General features: G+C 44.9%; 1 protein-coding gene across 1 annotated transcript in view; it reads right to left on the bottom strand.

Annotated features, from left to right (window-relative positions):
* Positions 1–19,906, bottom strand: part of C5 (complement C5) — a 354,269-nt gene that overhangs the window by 58,912 nt on the left and 275,451 nt on the right. The window contains exons 30-32 of the mRNA XM_078641875.1: positions 19,417–19,569; positions 3,387–3,449; positions 3,000–3,081 (exon numbers count right to left, since the gene is read on the bottom strand). Coding sequence (XP_078498001.1) covers positions 3,000–3,081; positions 3,387–3,449; positions 19,417–19,569 — 298 coding nt within the window. The remainder of the gene's footprint in view (positions 1–2,999; positions 3,082–3,386; positions 3,450–19,416; positions 19,570–19,906) is intronic.

Raw genomic sequence — 19,906 nt, 5'->3', positions numbered from 1 at the left:
CCACGCGCACCCGGAAGCCCAGGGAACCCGGCCGCCGTGTGAGGGGACCGAACGAAGCAGAAGTAGGACAGGTAGTAGCGGGAGCCTACTCCGCGTGCCTGTACTGTCCCCCAATGCCGCCGAGCCTCCGGAGAGCGAGGAGAGTCCAGCGCAGAACCGGTGAGTGCTGCCGGAGGGGAGGCGGGGTGTCGGAGCACATTGTCGGGCTTGCCCCTCCCCTCCAGCACAAGCGCACTTGGGCCGGGAGGCCCGCGGACCCCCCAGTGCTACCGGGTCCCCCGAGGGGGGATCCCACCGGCCCACAGTTCTTGCCCTGAGCCCCGCGAGGCTCCGTCACGGCCCCGGGGGCCCTCAGTGATGCCGGGTCCCCCGAGGGGGGCCCCGCCTGGCCACCGTTCTTGCCCCGAGCCCCGAGGAGGCTCCAACGTGTCCCTGATCCTGCCTGGGCCCCGAGAGGCCCCACCACGTGTCCCTGACCCTGCCTGGGCCCCGAGAGGCCCCACCACGTGTCCCTGGCCCTGCCTGGGCCCCGAGAGGCCCCACCATGTGTCCCTGACCCGGCCGAGCCTGCGAGAGGCTCCACCATTGCCCCCCTGTCCCCCCGAGCCTGCAGGGCTACGTCCACGTCCCTCAGCGGCCCAGCACTTCGTGGGCCGCTGCCACGTTTAGGTTTGCCCCGGGCCCCTTGTAGCCCACTCTGGACATCGAGACTCTAAGGCGCCCTCGCCCCAGGACGGTCATCTGGCCTAGGGGGTGCTACTGACTAATATCAATGTGATGCTGAGATTTACTATGTGTTGCCCTGCTGATTTACTATGTGTTGCCCTGCTGATGGGGGCCTCTGCTGTGTTATGTACCTTGTCCCTTCCCGCCGGAGTACCCGATGTCTCATGTATGTGATCCCTGGTCCGAGTGAGTTCTACTGCTAGTTCTAGGACGCTCCCAGGATATATGTGTTCTAATGCCAGTTCCATCAGATGCGTACCACTGGCAGTGGTCCCTTGGCCCTGCCCTGTACCTTTTCCCTGGTAACCCCTGCCGTGCCTTGAACCCCTTGTAAAGTGTATATCCCTATGTGTCCTGTCTAATACAAAGACTATTTTCATATATACTTCGTGTGGAGTTCCTTTTGTGGGAGGCCGGGGATGTTGCTGTTGGTGGGTGCGTGCGCAAATGCTTCACACATGTCCTCCGAGATAGGCCTGACTGCCCGCGCCGCGTTACCTAGAGGGCGAGCAGGGGTCGACTTTATATAGGAGTGGCGGTCTCTGACTGGCTGGGGCGCAAGCCCTGGCTGGCCGGGGGTCCCATTTCCTACAGGGTCTAAGGAGAATTCTCACGGAGCAAACCTATATGCACAGTTTGTCACATGGATTAACTAACACCAAAGCCATTACCTAGTACAGTAATCTGATTCCAATTAACAAAAAACCTATCTGTAGCCTTTAACTAGTTGACCGCAGCGGAAATTCCGCCGCGGTGCGGGTGATTTACGACTGGACGTGATTAGAGCGGCCCCCGGCAGTCCTCCGCACATGCCCACCGTGACTTCGGACGGCCAGGGGCAGTCGACACACGAAAAGGGTTAATATAGAGAAGTAACAATCCACATTAACTTTAACATATGCCTTTTCCCGCTAAATACGACAGGTATAGTGCGTTTATCATAACATTTCATAATAAACAGACCACACTTATTGCCATGATCATTGACTTGCCACCATAACCAACTCAATCCTGCTGTATAAGCATAGCCACAAGCAAAATTGAGAAAATCAGTCTTTTAGTGGAAGCACAAACATTTGACCCAGTCAAATTCTGTCCTCAGGGAAACCAACATGTGGGTAGAGCCTAAGCTCCCTGTCAGCAGAACTCTGCAAGCTTTTTTTTGTTGATCACAGAAGGTAAAGTGCCAGTTGCACTGTTGAGCCAGACCTCAGAATCTTTGTAGGTTAGTGTAGCCCTGGGCACCCCATACTGCTCTCAAACAGAACACTTCACTCTGAAGTCTACAGTTAATGATGACTGTGAGGGGCTGAAACTCCAATAGATTTCTCATGGCTGCCCTCCTCCCATCTGTGCTGCTGCCAGACAAATACAAGTACCATGAATTACCTTCTTATCTAAAACACTTTAGCAGCATTACAATGTCATGTAACCCTATTTGCGTTGTTTATCAATATTTTTGGTAGATACTCTATCTGACTACAGATTCTGCACCTGTAGAATAATCCCAAGAGTCAGACTGTAGCCAGAAACGTCAAAGCTTTTAAAGCCGCTGGAAGGGAGCACCAGAGGTGATGAAACATGACGTCACTGAAGCCATATGGTGCCAACCGGGTCATCCACATCAGTTTCCGTCCATCTTTCCCAAGCTTTTCTATCACTTGTTGACTTTAAGCTTGCCTTTAACCATGTACAGCAGTCCAATGCATTTTGGCTAGGTTCATGCTATTGAAATATCATTTACATATTTATATACATGCATACATACATACATACAAACATACATACATGCATAGATACCTACATACATAAAGAGCACCCATAGTGTAGCTATTCTTCTAATGATCCAAGTGACAGAGCTGGGAAATATAAGTATGCCAGGTTGTGCTCACACTGTAATATATTATTTAGAGATGGATGAAAGCCATTGAAATATTCATCCCTAAATCTGGGGTTAGGCTATGGTTGTCGAGTGTGGAGACAGAAAGAGATTAGTGCTGATATTAATAATCTAAATAATACAAAGCCCTGACTGGGGTGAGGTTTGTACCAAATCCTTTAAATAAGACCCATAGAATTATTTGTGAATTGCAAGGAATTTGGAAATTTGATCCAAATGTAGATGCAACACTAGGGGGAAAATATCCAAGTTGCTTTAGAGAATTGGCTTATACATGTTTGAATAATGCACAACAGACAAATTAAGCTTTTGTGATCATTTCATTACAGTACTGGCTCCTTGTTATCATGACATATTGCTGGAGCTGGCTTACCTGAACTCTTCCTTAGCCCAATCTTCAAATCAAAGTTACAGACCTCATCAGAGGTACTGACTACATGGTATACAGTGCTGACCTGCATATCAGAGGGGAAAATATATATTAATACTATGCTAAAAACTATAATGCACAGATGACAATTGGTGTATCACAATGCACAGAATGAGCCTTTTTAGTTACCCTGGGTGCGTGTTTAGCATTCATAAAAGTGTCCATTAGTGACAAATTAGTATTTCTTACAAATTTTAAACATGCTCGTATTTGCAGTCACTATATTCACGATTCATAGTTAATGCCATTGTGATCAAAGGTGTTGTTTAAGTGATCATTCAGCTTTCAACTTTGGTGAGAGCTCATTGTGTGAGGAGATGTTGTGCTTACACTTCCTGATACAACGCCTGTTCCACTTCCAGTACTTATCACAAGATCATCACTCAGAGGGATCTAAACAAAAAAGACATGGAGTAAGATTATTTGGATAACATCATACTGGTACTGTAAATAATCTTAGAAGCATATATAATAAAAAGTGACAAATTCCTCTTGAAAGAAGTAGTTTCTTTTAGATCATGTATAAAATGCATTCTACTTATTCAGTGATCACTGGAGTACCAGTTTTCAGTTTCATAATCTTTATTCGATCTTTAACAGAAAGTTCATAAAAGTGCAGAGTAAAACATTACAAAGTACAATACAGTATTAAAAAATTGACACAGATAGCAATCAATCAATTAATCAATCATTTGTAGAGTGCGCTACTCACCCGTGAGGGTCTCAAGGCGCTAAGGGGGAGGGCTGCTACTGTTCGAACAACCAGGTCTTGAGAAGTCTCTTGAAGGTCAGAAGGCCTGGGTCTGTCGCAGGTGGGTGGGGAGGGCGTTCCATGTCTTGGCGGCGAGGTGGGAGAAGGATCTGCCGCCGGTGGTTGTCCGGTGGATGCGTGGAACGGTGGTGAGGTCAGCGGAGCGAAGCTGGCAGTTGGGAGTGAAGAAGGTGAGTCGTTTGTTGAAGTATGCTGGTCCGGCGTCGTGGAGTGCTTTGTGGCTGAGGAGCTTGAAGGTGATCCTTTTGTTGAAGGGGAGCCAGTGCAGGTCCCTCAGATGGGCAGTGATATGGCTGTGGCGGGGGATGTCGAGGATGAGGCGTGCGGAGGTGTTCTGTATGCGTTGAAGTCTCTTCTGGCGTTTGGCCGTGGTTCCTGCGTAGAGGGCGTTGCCGTAGTCCAGCCTGCTGGTGACGAGGGCCAGGATGACCGTCCTTCTGTTTCTGGTGGGGATCCATCTGTAGATCTTGCGAAGCATACGGAGGGTGTTGAAGCAGGAGGAGGAGACGGCGTTGACTTGCTGGGTCATTGACAGTGATGAGTCCAGGATGAACCCCAGGTTGTGTGCGTGGTCGTGGGTGTCTGCGCTGCTCCCAGCGAGGCCGGACACCAGGAGTTGTCCCAGGCAGAGGGGTTGGATCCGAGGATGAGGACCTCCGTCTTGTCCGAGTTCAGTTTCAGGCGACTGTTCTTCAGCCATTCGGCGACAGCCGTCATTCCTTTGTGGAAGTTGGTTTTGGCGGTGGCGGGGATTTTGGTGAGGGAGAGGATAGCAAGCAAAATACACAATAAGGTGGGAACAGGGAGCCACAGAGAAGTCATGCTCCCTGCGTGTTTTATTTGTTAACTTTATGTGTATGTGTGTCCATTCCACTTTTTGCGATTACACGTTACGTATGTCACTCATCGTTATACCTAGGAATGTGTAACACTATGCATGACAGGAGCTTTGCATTGCGCTGCAAGCATGTTTACTCACAAATGCTTCATGGAAAGTGATGTTGACTCTCTGTGGGAAACCCAGGGTACTTTGTAATATTTGAATATCTTTCCCCTCTCTTTCAGGTTGGATTATAGGACAACCGCATTAGGTTCACCCTCTACGACGTCCTTTTTTCAACCAACGACTGCATGTGAAGACAGTTGGGTAATCATTTGATACCTGCACTCATACTCCCAACCCTGAATAATGGTAGGGATACTCTCCATCAGTCATGATGAAATGCATAGGATCCCTCCTGGACCATTGAGGCATGAAACATGTCGATCCGCACTACCTGCACTCATCACTAAATTGTCTCTCCTCATTATTATGAGCTAACAATGTATACATTGTTTTTATCCTTACCAGGTCGACCTTGGTATAAATCGGTTTTGGGTACCCCCATGGTATTTTTAACCCACTATTTCACATGTCACAGACATCCACACACACCATCATGGATTTTTGTATAGCCAAAGAGCACTCTTGCAGGGCCTGTGGGGTATTGCAGCGCTGACACCACGAGAAGCAAACGCCTGATGTTGAAGAATGACGCCCTTACAGGTGTGTGAGGGCACCACCTCCTAAATAGTAAGATCCTCTCCCTAGTACTTATTTTTCACCTGAAAACACACTCTGTTAGGAACAGTTACCCTATTGTTATTTAGAGATAGCAGGCAGCCATTACAATGCATCCATGTAGTTTCAAGGAAGCCTGTCAGTCAATCGATTACCCCGTCTATAACAGCCAGTTTAAATGTAAAATACAGTGAATCGTATTTATCCACAGCATATAAACATTAAAAATCATGTTAAACAAATTTAAAAAAACATATTTCTGTGCAAAATAGACAGCGAATAAAGTGCATACACAGAGACCCCAACAGGCCTTAATACCCAGCTCCCCTCCCTTGACCATCTATAAAGGACGGACATTTTAAGGAAACAACAAACTCTATGACAAATGTCTGGACTAGGTAACGTCTGGAGATATATTAAGGCCTCTCTGCATTTATGAATGGCTAGTAATTTCAAGATGTGTTTAAGGCAGAGTTGAAAACATTTATGGTAAAAGTTGGAAAAGAAGGTCAAATGCAACAAGGATTGCTGTGCCATTTCATCACAAGGACAGAGAGGTAAAAACTGTCCCACACCTTTGGCTCTGCAGAAAAGCAGATTGAGCGACAGACTGTTCCAGACCTAAATCTGAAAAGGAGAGATCTTTCCCAGCACATAAACTCCAGGGTAAGCTATGTTGTTGTATCTCCAGGCGCAAGAGTGATAAAATAATTACAAGCAGTATGTTTATTAAGAGCTTCCTGGGTTCTTTGGGCAAAATTAAATTCCATGTAACAGAACTTGGCCAACCTCTTGCCAGATTTGTTTAATGGATCCAGGGGCAGTAAACAATCCAGGAAGACCAATGTCAGCAAATGTTTGCTGACAAAGTTCAACCATGGGATGGAAAGACCCCTATCCTGTCTGCTATCACCTCTAAATTAAAACTTGCTGCATTATTCCTCCACAAACTCAACCTAAGCAGGAGAGGTGCCAATTTAATAGCATCTGAGACATAGTCTAGGTTAAGTTCAGAGTGCAAAATAAAATTAGCACTGGAGGGCGGGACTTTCATTAGCCTACACATTCTATTTTCTTCTACCTGTATGGGTGTGACATCGTGATATCCTCCCCCTCCCCCATCCACTCCTTAGGTTGCTGTAGGGAATACATTGCAATTTGTAGACCTTAAGGTAGGGGGAGATGGTACCCCTTCCCTCCTTCTGGGTCAAGTTAAAAAGGGAACCTGCCAGTCTTCTTAATCTCAAACATGCTGCTTGCACTTGTGGTTGCCTGAATCCAACACAATACCAAGATAACAAAAATTCTATACCATGCTTAAATGTTGTTCCTGCAGCTTAAAAGGTTTCAAGGTTTCCTGCAAGACCCACAGGCCATTATATGGGATTTCCCAAAATTGGTCTTCATATCAAGGTTACCCATAAATGATACACTGCAGTCATTTTCTTAGTTCATCCTTTCGAGACCAGGACATTTATTCATTCAGAAATGAAACCATTTCTACTTTCAGTCATTAGATGCATAGTTCACTCATTTATTTAATGTATCATCCTGCCACCACTCACACCATCCCACAGAACATGATTGAGGACATTGGCCCTTATGTATCAACATATTTACCCATAGACACATAATGCGAAAAACCCATGGATACATCAGGTTATTTGTCCTCAAAGGAGAAGATTGAGGTCCTCCTCAAACTTTCATGTTCACCATTTTCAATTTCCTACGCATTTTGTAAGATAAATAATCTTTTTGCCTTTTTTTAAACTTTGCGTGCACCATTCATTTGCTTTTTACTATATTGCTTTTTAAATATTGGATCCTGGCCTCAGACTAAGTTATGAGCTTGGCCACCTCTGCATAAGGGTGAGAGGGAAAAAGCTTTAGCCAGTTGTATGGTTTTTCTACAACTGCATGCTTACGGTGTTGTATGAGTTTGGCCACTCATCCCCTTAAGTTTGTCAAGTATATTGCTTACACTGTTAGGAAAGACCATGAACGCTGAGGCTCACAGCTTAGGTCCTCCAGGAGTCTGCTGTAGTTGTTGTGACTGAACCATGGCGCGGTCTGTCACTCTGAGATGTGCCTTGTGGATGTTTGATTTATTAATTCCAGGCAACTTTGCCTGCAATGATCATGTTTAAATTAGCTCTGGGCTCATTTAAGTGGACTTTTACTATCATGCTTTAGTTACTTTGACTGGACATTGGTTGGATCTGCCCTCTGAGGTTATCACAGCCCTTAGGGTACTTGATTCATTCATTCCAGACAGCTTTGGCCATGTTAAAAATCAGGCATGGGCTCTATTATACACCACCTAAATTCGGATATTTATTGTTAGTAAGATATTTTTTGAATGTGCAATATTTTGCAGGGTTAAGCTACTGCATGTTTGCCTACAGGAGATTGTGTCAAGTAGAAAAAGTCTCCTGCAACAGTCGCCTACCAGTATCCTCCATGAATTTTCAAAGGTAGGTATACCGGCAAGTGAATTCAACGAAATTTCACATCTTTTTTGTTAAAATGTATAATACAAATTGAAATTTTCAAATACCCTCTATTTGAAATGGGTTCAGAGTCCATTCCCGGAGTCTACTTTAGTTAGTATGGCTGTTTAGGTCTTGCTGGGCCCGCTCTAAATCACCCTTAAGATGCACAGCTATTTCTAGCTCTCCTTCAATTAACTGCACTCCTAGGCAGAACCATACGGGCCTAATTCACAAAGGTAAGTTACGCTTTTGAGTAAGTTTACATTTGCGAGTAAATTTACTACTTTTCAACATTCGCAACCTGCACTGTTGTTGTAACGTACACTTTTGTAGTAATTTACGCTTTTGTAGTAAGTCCATCACTACACATGCTGAAATATTGGCACAGCAAAACCCACTCATAGAAAATTATGAAAGTAGGGACTCAAAGTTAAAAACCTTTGGAAAAACTGTTAAATTAAATTATTTAACATAGTTACAAATATACATTATTGCTAACAAATACATAAACATAATACATACTTATTATTTAAAGATAAAATGTTTACTCTTATTCAAAATAGTTACAATATAAATGAATATAAATGAATGTTAAACAAATATGTAAAAAGAGTACATATGTATTATTTAGTTATAACATATGAAGTAAATATTGAATAATAAAATTAATACATTGCTCAATCAATGCATTTCAGGTTGCACGTGCAAGTCTGGTTGGCAAACTGAGCAAGTAAAGTTCTTTACTCTCTTACGTGGTGTTTGGGGGATATGTGCTGGGTGTTTATGTTTTGGTTTGAGAACATGGGGAAGGATTGTTGCATACCTCATCAGATGTGAGAGTTCAAGTGCTTCAAAAGTAGGGAGGATGCCCTTAGTGCCCATCTGTGATATGTGTGTCTATGTACTGGTGTTGCAAATAAGAGGAAGATGAATGAGGACAGTATTACAGAGTTGGGACCCTAAATTGTTTCCACGTTGCCCATACCAGTTTCACACTGTTACTCCACGCTTAATTATGTTTTTTTAAATATTGGCATGCATTAATCACGCTTTACTAAATGACGCAGCAGAGAAATTGCATCAAAAGTTGCACAAAAGATTATCATTGCATTTGTTTTTAAAATTGCTATTTTTGTGTACATTTAGGAAATCAAACAACCATAAATCTTGCTTTTGGGCTTTTGGTTATAACTACGTATAATTAGGGAGCATTCTGTGTGCCTTATGAGGATCCTCAGATTAATCCATTTTTTTCATATGTAGACATTTTTATACTGATATATTACTATCAGTAATGCAAGCTGAACTCACAGCTCACAGCATTTCATTAGAACACTCACCCTAATGATAAAGGATTTGCATTACTGAAACATATATGTAAGTAAGTTTAAAGAACATATACATATGGAGAGAAATTTAGCTTTAGTTGGAGACAGTCCTCTTTCATAGATCCATACAGTGGTACTTTAAATTGGAGCCAGAAGGGATTGTGCTATGGGTTGGACAAATAAACATGAAAACTTGTTGTCCTTGATCCCAGACAATATTACCTAGCTGCCGGTGGAACTGGAGTACATTGGCAATGTGATTACAAACACTTTCAATTGGGTTTGCGTTATGTTTTTAACACTGACTCAACACAAATTGTTGGGTTGGTACTTACAATCCAGTGAGGATCATGATTAGCCTTGGATTGTAACCCAAGGTATCCAAAGCATCCTTGCGTTCCTTTGCATCAACGGATCTGGACTTAGCATTCCATGGATGGCGCATGGGCAGTCACATGCATCCTTACATAGATGTGGATTCAAATCCATATATATGAAGACTTGAAGCCATGAATTTGCAGCAAAATCTGCCGCGTGTCTGAGGGTGATGTAACAAGGACAAAAATATTTATTTCTCCACGTTTTTCCCCCCTCCAGCACATATATAAAGAGGAAAGGGATGTACGTCATTACGACGCACACTTTTACAACGCGTTCCATTACAACGCGGTTGTAACAACGCAAGTCGTTACAACGACTTGCGTTGGGGGGGTGCAGATTAAACATTTTTAGTTTACTATTCCAACACCAGTCCCCGTAGATAGTAGGGAAGGTGTTGGGATAGTAAATTAAATGATTTACTATCCTTGAGCGCCCCCCTACCGCAATCCGCGTCGTAATGGAACGGCATTGTAATGGTTGCATCGGAGACGTCGCATACCAGAGGAAAGTGCCTTTCAGCATAGATTTGTGCAGGAAAGGACAACTTCCTGTACAAAAACTCCGCAGATCGCAATGCAGACACCCTTGCATTATAGCGCAAGGGTGCCTGCATTGGCATATTGCAGTAAACCGTACACCAGAACAGCGCCACATCTTTGTAGATATGGTGTTGGTCTGCTTTCTCCAGCTCACTCAATGAGGTGTAGCAACTTTACTTACTGAGCTGAGTTACATTATTTATTTGTAAATCTGGGCCTAGGTGTTTTGGTCCCTAGTTTAAGGCTGTCCCTTCTGAGTGCTGTTACCTTTGCATATGGGAGGCATCCATCTGAGGTTCATGCAACCTTCAGAGTGTGTGATACCAGGTGCAGGCTAAGCTGCTTGCTTCCGTCGGACACTTCCTCATGTTATTTAGCCGTCTGAGTGCTGAATGTTGCTGTGTGCTGGACTGAGCCTTTTTGTGTGTGTTAGTGTGTCTGAGTGGGGTGTCTTTGTGGAGATCTGTGCTTACTTGCGAAAGAGTGAGGAGATATGAAGGTAGATATGAACGTTTATCTAGTCATTTATTTATGCTTGTTGCACCTGTGTGCTGCTTGTTCTGTGTAGGGAAAAGAGCTGAGAAAGTCACCTGGTATGAATGTGTAGTCCTGCTTATATAAAAAGGCATGATGCTGTGTCACTGCATGTATGTGTATGCTTGAGGTGATTGTGTATGCTGTGGAATATTGAATGTGTTTACTGAGTGAATGTGATGGTGCATGGCATTTTGAGATCTGTGGTGGGATTAACTTAGAAATTAATTACCCCGGGAGGGGCAATGGAGCGAGGATGGGGACCTCACATAAAGATCTTACCCCTTCCTTGAGCCTCTCCAAACCTGTGTGAAGACCCTGCATCAATCTACAATAATGTGACTAGTATTTGAGCCCATCTTTTCACCTTAAGGATGTTCAACATTATTGTGCGACAAGATGTTTATGTTCTGCAGAAAAAACAAAATCACCTGGGTTTTACTGAACTGCCCCAGGAGCACAACAAGTATGTGGTGATGTACTGTGTGACCTATTGACACGTCTGCATTACAGTAGAGATTACAGATGCTCACAATGCTCCATCTGTACACGTTAATGCAGGGTTCACAATTTACACATGATGCCAAAAAGGTGTTCTCTCATTTGCAAGGAGTCATGGTCATATGCAAATTAAGGATACAATTTGCCATTGTGCTCATACCATATTACCAACATGGAACAAGCAACAAAGTGATGGAAGGAATATTTGGATTAATCTGAGACACTGGTGACTTTACTAATGAGATGCAGCAGGAGTCCTATAGCACAGTGGGCACAGGATCTACATCTGGGCATAGCGGTTACACTTTAAGAATGTACTGCAGCAAACAACAAAGTGATGGAGGGAATTCATAAATTAATCTCAGATGGTGATGATCACTAAAATGACCAAATTCCAGTCCATCATTTTTCACAAGTGTGGACCTCGACACAGACTGGAGGTGCCGCATTCAGCCGCATTGAGAGCCAGCACGACAGCCCGCCAGCATCTTTACGGGACTGCAAGTCCCATGGACCCTGTGCACAAGCGCCCGCACCTGTGCTCGCCTGCTGGGACGCCATAAAGGTGCGCGCAGTCCCCGCTTCGCGGGAGCCGCAGTCAGCCGCATTGAGAGCCAGCACGCCAGCATGCCAGCATGTTTACGGGACTGCAAGTCCCATGGACGCTGTGCTCAAGCGCCCGCACCTGTGCTCGCCTGCCGGGACGCCATAAAGGAGCGCGCAGTCCCCGATTTGCGGGACGCACGCTGGCGCATGCCGGGCAAAGCCCGGGCCAAGGGCGGGCCCGTTTGAGCCCGTTTAAGACCGGATGAGGCCGGGCTGGGCCCCCCCTCTTAGCTACTCAGCACTTTAAGGTCAGTCTCTTCCTGCTCATTGAGTCCTCGCTAGGTTTGATTCTTTACGAGACTTTGGGTACTGTGCATTGTTCATGATGAATTAGCGGGAGGGCAGGGGGAGAAACGCTCACACAGGCAGAAGTGTGGTAGGGACTCTGGACCAATTTTTAGTTAGAGCCAGTTCTGTCTTAGCCCATGAAATTGCCCTGACTGAGCGGTGTTTATCTCTTGAGCCCCTGCAAAACAAACATTTGTCTCTGGGTGGATTGATTCTTGCACGCTCGCCAGAACGCTGCCTGGCACAGGTTTAGATTCCTTTAACTCGGCAGGAGGTTCTAGTCAGACACAATCTATACAGTTGGACATTTCTACAATAATGGAGCTACCAACTAGTCCTGCCCCTCATGAACTGGTGCGAGAGGGCTCATCAAGCTCCACATTACAACGTGTTATTACAAGGTCTGTGCCCAAGCCTAAGGATCAAGTCTTGGAAACATTACCAGAGCTGGCCACAAAGAGGAAGCGGGGAGGGGCCCCCAAAGTAAAAAAAACACAAAGATGCCTAAAATGAACAAGAATGGTGGGCAGGCGTCTCAAATACTGCCGACGACAACTGAGCCTCAGTCCACCATTCCTACATCTGGCATTCGAAATATGGACTCAGCTGGCATACCCATGTCTGAAACCGAAGAGAGGCTATGGGCTAGAATGGGGGCCCTTATATCGGCATCTTTATCTCTAATTCTTGAGAGACTGACAGTAATAGAGGAGAAAATAACCAATCTTGAACTTCTTGCGGTGTCTAATCATGGTTCTATCGTGACCTTAATGGGGGAAAATAATTGGCCCTCTGAAACGATACCTAATGTGATATGCAACCCTACAATGTCTAAATGCCCATCTGCCATCCCTTTAACAACTAACCCACTGCCTATTCTATCTAGCAGGAACAGAAGGGTGGTTACTGCTTCTGATGTTGCTACAGTGGCTCAGGAAGGTGTCGTGGGTGAGGTGGGGAACATATCCAGTGAATTTGCCCAGCTCATCCCGAGTACTCCCAGTGTGGTGGGAGATAGACCCTGTGCTAAGTCACCGAGCAATAAAGTACAAAACAATCTTATGTCAGGCCTAGATAACCAATTAACTACTGCCCCTGGGGGCACTGGTCGTGTTTTCCCCGCAATACACTCCGGGTTGGGGATCAACTTGACTAGACACGATCCAAGGGTAGTAAATCTTCCTCCTGCTGCCACACCATTGGTTGTGGTCCTGAGGAATGTACCTACTCTTCAGGATGGTCAGATAGAATCTACTAACCAGTTAATGGCAAAAACAATGCACTGGCTTAATGTACAATTGAAGGAAGCACAGGTATGGGGTTGGGATATTTGCAACCAATTGATAATGGCTAGACGTTCATCTTGGGTTGGATACTCCACTAAGGACGGGGGGTGACTGCGTTGTTGCCAACTTCAATAATGAGCATGTAGTTAGGCTCTTACTGGAGTGTTTAGGGAGTAGGAATGAAGGGCATTGTCCCGGAAAAATATCTCTCCATCCCCTAGGGTTCTTCTACAGACCACATTATCATTCCGTGCCAGGAGGGAGGGTCTGTAGTGACTATCGCAGTGCCCATCACAGGGTTATAGGGCACCCCCTTGATTTAAACTTAGTTAACCGATTTGCCCCATTGTCCGACTTAGATGGCTGTCACTGACTGATACCTGCAGATCCATCTGGGACAGAGAACACCCTTATTGATCCTGTTACTTCCCATTTGATGGATCCAAACCCCCAGTTAGCTACTAACAGTGGGACACAGGGTATTGAGAACATGGCTCTGTTAGAACAAAGTGAAGGTGCATGCTTCAGGACATTAAATATTTTATCCTGGAATATTGCTGGGCTGTTAACGAAGACTAGATCCTCTGACTGGTCTAATTTCATCGAGTCTTGCGACATTGTTGCGTTCCAGGAAACTTGGGGGCCTATTAGGATGAGGGGCGGTGCCCGTCATCCTAGTGGGGATTGGGACCGCCCGCCATAAGGGCGGGGGTCCCGTGGGGGGTATTAGGATGTGCCCGCTACAGTGGCGGGCACATCCTGCATTTTTAGCATTGTGGCGGGCGGTGCTCTTAGCATTTCAGCATTTGCATAAACAAAGCGGCAGGCACCGCACGGTGCCTGCCGCTTTGTTTATGCAAATGAAGGGGGGTACCACAGGTACCCCTGTGTGCAACCCCCACCCCTCCTTCACTCTGGGGGCCCACAAGGGGCCCCCAGAGTGAAGACCGCATGCCTTTCCGTGGCGGCATTGCTGCCACGGGAAGGCATGTCTGAAAGCCCATGCTAATATGGCTGGCGGTGTCTAATAGACACCGCCACCATATTAAACATTTTCCGCCACGGCCGCAAGGCGACCGGGGCGGAAAAGCGGCGGACGGTCTTTCCATCCACCGCGGTCCCCCCGCCATTTGTATATGGCTGGGGGAATTCTGGAGAGGATGCCCGGCGGATTGCCCCTGCCAGGCCGGCGGTTGCTACCGCAAGCCTGGCGGGGGCAATCCACCCGACATCATAATGGGCTCCTTGGTCTCTGAGCACGATCTTTCGGCCAGGCTACTAGGCATTTGGCAAGCCAGCAATTCCTAGCATCAAAGGGTGTCCATCAGGCGGTTTAACTATTTGGGTTAAACAACAGACGGGTTTCCAGGTAGAAGACTTAGTGATTGACAACCCAGATATTCAGGCCATCAAAATAATCTCCGTGTATGAACCTGAGATTATATTTATAAACGTTAATGCCAGAGGGATGGTGGTAGGTGGAATGGCTTCACTGATCGTCTCCAGCCTGGACACATTTATTAAATCACTAAACGGGTCTTGTAACAGGACTATTGTGGGGGGTTTTAACTGCGCGTTCGAGCCACTTGGCCTAGAAGACGGGAATCTTACCAGTGACGAGGATGCTGTCTGGGGCGTCCCATCTTTATTGCTTGCCCCAAATAAGAACTTAACAGAAGCCGCTCTTCAGCTTAAAAGTTTAACATTGGAGAGGGGGCTTCGTGCAGTTAATGGAAGATCCAAATCAGACAACCAAGGCAATTCCACTTTTATTAGCGGGTTAAGGAAAAGTAGGATTGATTATTTTCTTATTAACTTTGAACTCTGGCAAAGGGTGAGGGATATGGAGGTCATGAAAAGATCAGAGAGCGACCAATATCCCCTTTTATTGACACTAGATGTGAAATGTTGTTTGATTAGGAGTGGCAGTCTGGATACTGCAACACCAGATGTGATTATGTCCAATAACTGCCGCATGTTAAAATGGGCTCAGGTGTCCGAGGATGAGGGCATTGTGACCCAAATCAAGTTAACACTTGTAGATTCCCTTACTGCCCTCTCGCAACTTGATTTTATTGAGGACACTCTTCCAGCCCTTACAGCACATCATGAGGCCCTGGTTGCCAAGTTGACATCCTATATTGTAAAATCCAAAATAAGAAGTAATAGGCGCCCAGTGTATAAGTCAGCAAAATGGTACGACGGGTCATGTAGGAATGCCTACAGGGCTTTGTCTAACGCAATAAGGGCAGGTTCTTCGCAGGAGGTAAGGAAACTGAGATCTGAATATAAGGCCACCCAATTACGGACAAAGAAGGCCCACAACGAAAATAGATGGAGGGACTTGTTGGTTGCATGTAATGGGAAAAACTGGTGTCGATTCTGGCATTTAATTAAGTGGGGTGTCGATGATGTTGGTCCAGGACCTGTTAACAATGCCCCCCCCAGAAGCCTGGGTTGCTCATTATCAGACCCAATTTTCTTCGCACGCAAATGATCCTGGGCAATACCAATGTGTAGTTCCGGAGTCAACCTTAACATTTACTTTACTGGAAATAGAACGTGCTTTTGATGGGGTAGCTGCAGGTAGAGCCCCGGGTCCGGATTGTATCCCGGCGGACATATTTAAATCTAACCTGGAGAATTGGCTGAAATATATTTTTCAATTTGCCAATGGTCTGGCTAGAGGAGCCCCTATTCCGGAATCCTGGCATGGGGCTGAAATTATCCTCATTTATAAAAAAGGGGACAGAGCCTGTCTATCCAACTACCGGCCTATTAGTCTTATAGACACAATGCAAAAGTTGGTGGCTAGATTAGTGCTAAGCAGGGTAATAGGTGGATTGATTAAATACTATCCACCTATCAAGCAGGATTTCGTTCCCATGTTAGTACTATCGACCAAGTTTTTAGATTTATGATGTTATATTGGAACACCTTGGTCTTAGCTGGGGGCACCCTCTATGCAGCATTTGTAGATCTTAAATCTGCATTTGATCTAGTGCCCTGTAACAAACTTTGGGACACTCTCAAAGAAGCTGGGATGCCCGCTGAGATCCTTTCATTCATCATTAAACTACATGATTCCACCTATCCCCAAGTCAGGTGGGGCCAACAGGGGGAGACAACAGAACGTTTTCCAGTGAACAAGGGAGTGTAGCAGGGGTGTGTGTTAGCCCCTACCCTCTTCTCTTTGTTCATTAATAATGTTATCTCACACTACTCTGAATATCCCACGGACGCTCCTACTCTCGCTGGTTCGAGGGTTCCTTTATTAATGTTTGCAGACAACACTTTAATTTTGTCTAAAACACAAGCTGGTCTGCAAAGAGCCCTTGACAGATTTAGTCTATTTTGTAATGACCATGATCTTGTAGTCAATGTTGACAAGACAAAGTTCATGGTTTCGCATAAATACAAAACAGTGAAAGCCAGAGTAGAAATGAATACTGCCTCCCTTGAACAAACGGACTCATTTACCTATTTAGGTGTTACAGTGGGCAAAAGAATGAATTGGAAGCCACAGATGGATTTGCTGGTCTTAAAGCATAATCAATTAGCAGAGGCCCTCCTAAAAGAACATTGTTTATCTCAAACCAGACCAGTAGCTCCGGTTTTGGCTATTTACCAAGGAAACGTTCAATAATTTATGGAGCTGAACTCTGGGGCTTTGAAAACTTAGTTCCTTTAGTCCAAGCTCAGAACAAGTCTTTGAGGGTATTGACCGGCCTTCCCCAGTCAACACCACTTAGACCCTTACTTTTAGACCTGGGGTGTATTTCCTTTGAGGAGGCAGCAGGTTATAGACCTCTCGCCTATTGGCGACTGCTTTGGACTACCCCAGAGTTAGCTCCCTAGGCACAAGTTCTTAAGCACGTTAGAGAAGCTGACAAATCTAACAAAATCTCATGGCCTCAAAGGATTAGGGTTACCTTATTGGATATGGGCCTCAACCACTTGTGGTTGGACCCAGAAGGGAATTCTTTCCCCTCAAAATCAGAATTTAAAGCCTTATATAGGGACATGGTCTGTCTGAAGTCTCTTTCTCAGGTGAATGGCGATTCCTTAACAGGTCTCTTTCTGGGTCATAAAATGTAACATAGATTGGAGGCCTGTTGGGATACCATTACCAGTCCTGGTGATAGGAAGATCTATCACCAATTTAGAGTGGGCACTCTCCCCATAAAATCACTCACAAAAAAGTGGGAGAATTCTCAAGACACAAATTGCCACTCGTGTTCATGTGAGGAAGAGACCTTGCCGCATATACTTTTTGTTTGCCCTGCATATAAGGCCCCGCGCCACAAATGGCTAAAGCCAGTTTGTGCTAAAATAGGAACAAGATCTTGCCAAATGGCTTGCGTATTCTAAGAACTGACACCAGCGAAGTCATCGTGATTGGTATGGCTAAATTTTGGAGCTGGACGTGGGCCCTTAGAAGGAATAGGATGCAGGGCACAATGTAATTATGTAACTATGTAAGTGATTTCAATGGAGCTATGGTGTTTTTAGTCTCTTCTAATCTAACCTGCTTATAAGATTGTGAACTTTTTTTTTCTTTTAACCTAAACCTGTGTAATTATGGTATTCCTTCCCTTATAGGAATTCTTATCTAGTCTTAAGACAAAAGGTTTTATAACATGTATTATCAGTCTGATACGTTTTAATGGAATTTTATTAATTTTTATCATGTGACACTTTAATTGTGTTTTAAAAAGTCAGTTCTTGATTATTTTATTATTTTGCTGTTTATATGTGTCTTTTATGATTGTTTATGATCGAATAAAGACTAATTGAATTGAATTGACTGCTATGCAATTCAGCCATGATCCTGTTCTAATGCAAACAATCCAGCATGAACTGCAAGGCCAAGTTTGGGACCACAAGGAATCCCAGAGTAGTTGTGGATTTCGTGGCCATCATTTGTGAGGTGTAGCTCAAGTCCTAAGGCACAGTGAGCACAGAACCAAGTCTGGGCATAGTCATCTAGCTTAGAGTGTTTACTGCAACAAACAAAAAGATGGAAAGAATGCTTAAATTAATCTCAGCCACTGGCTCTAGAAAAAATTCCAGTAAATGGTTTTTCATCAACTGTGAACTTCTTGACAGAGACAAGCAACACACACATCAGGCTTGATCTTGCTCCTGCAGGAACAGTTCAGCTTCAGCTGCCAGGCCTAGCCCTCTCTAGCCAGAAATGCAAGCAATGCTCAGACTGGTTTTGAGCTACCTGGGCCTCATCAGAGTGGTATATCTTGATACCTGTACCTCTCGCACCTAGGGCATAATGAACAAAAAAGTAAAGTGAGGAAAGAATGCTATAAATAATCTCAGCCTCTGGTAATTGGTTGGTGCTGCATTCCAGTCCATTCTTTTTAACCAACCGTGCCACTCTAGACAGAAAATAGACTCAAGCAACTCAGTCTTGATCCTGCTCATGTAGAAAGAGTCCAGAAAAGGCCAGGCCAGGTCCCCTCCAGTCAGAAACACAGGCAGCCCCAGACCAGTTTTGGCCTTTTTGGTCCTCATCGGTGAAGTGCACTTTAAGTCCACTCGTATGGTACAAAGTGAGCACAGGGTAAAAGAAGCTCTTGGGATATGCACTTACCCTTTGCTACCTAGGAAGTACCACATAGACTGTTCCATAAGAGTGCCTTTTAGAATGGGGCACAGATGGTGCTCACTGTTGGGTGCCGTCTCATACTGGTGGTGATCGGGAGCCTGTTTTTTCCACTGTGGTAAATTGCCATATTTCGTAGAAAGCTTTTCGCTGGGTAAGTGGACCACCTTTTGAATTCTCTTCAAAGACCTATCAAGGAGGTTGCAAATCATGTCTTTTAGACTTGACTCTTCTATACGAGGGATTGTCTGACTGAAATACAGCTGTCATTTAAGTGCAAATTTGCTTTCTTTGCGGTAAATGGATCACTAAATCATAACCAATACAGAGGAAAAAATTTCAACAGGAAACAATGGAGAATGAGGAAAGTCAGACACACATTCTCTTGTACAAAGTACTATGGTGAATTCCCCATGCTTTCCCATCAGTAGAACTCTTACGGTTAAACCTACCTCTGTGAGCTTTGAGAAATATATGTCGTTGTTTAGCTCATAGCGCTGAAAACTTCCATGTTTCTTGTAATCCACTTTCACGATCATGTCGAGTTTTAACTTCTTTTGGACAATGGCGTACTGTGCCAACGCCTCCAGCGCGTTCAGTGTGTCCTATGCAAACCCAAATGGAAAGGGGATATCAATGGAAGGCAGAACAATGCTTGCTTAATATGAACTTGGTTAATTAAATCAATGTGACTAAATCAATACTCATGATGAACTGAAAATATAGAGTGCTTTGTATGAACCAAGGACCTGCTTTTATTTTGCAACACAGTCTGTTCCAAAGCTCCCAAGCCGGGCCAAGCACAAATTCCTAGCTTGTAGTGCTATATGGTCCAAGGTTTCACCTCACTAATGAGGATCAACAATTTTCAAATGTGTCTGTGGTTGCAGCGACATTTTCAGTCATTGGCAAAGTGGGCAAGTGCTAAGCTCCCCTTTGATC

The sequence above is a fragment of the Lissotriton helveticus genome, chromosome 5_1 (genome assembly GCF_964261635.1).
Source record: "Lissotriton helveticus chromosome 5_1, aLisHel1.1, whole genome shotgun sequence".
Classification (NCBI taxonomy): domain Eukaryota; kingdom Metazoa; phylum Chordata; class Amphibia; order Caudata; family Salamandridae; genus Lissotriton; species Lissotriton helveticus.
Note: the sequence above shows the minus strand (reverse complement) of the source record. Positions and strands in the feature narration are given on the sequence as shown.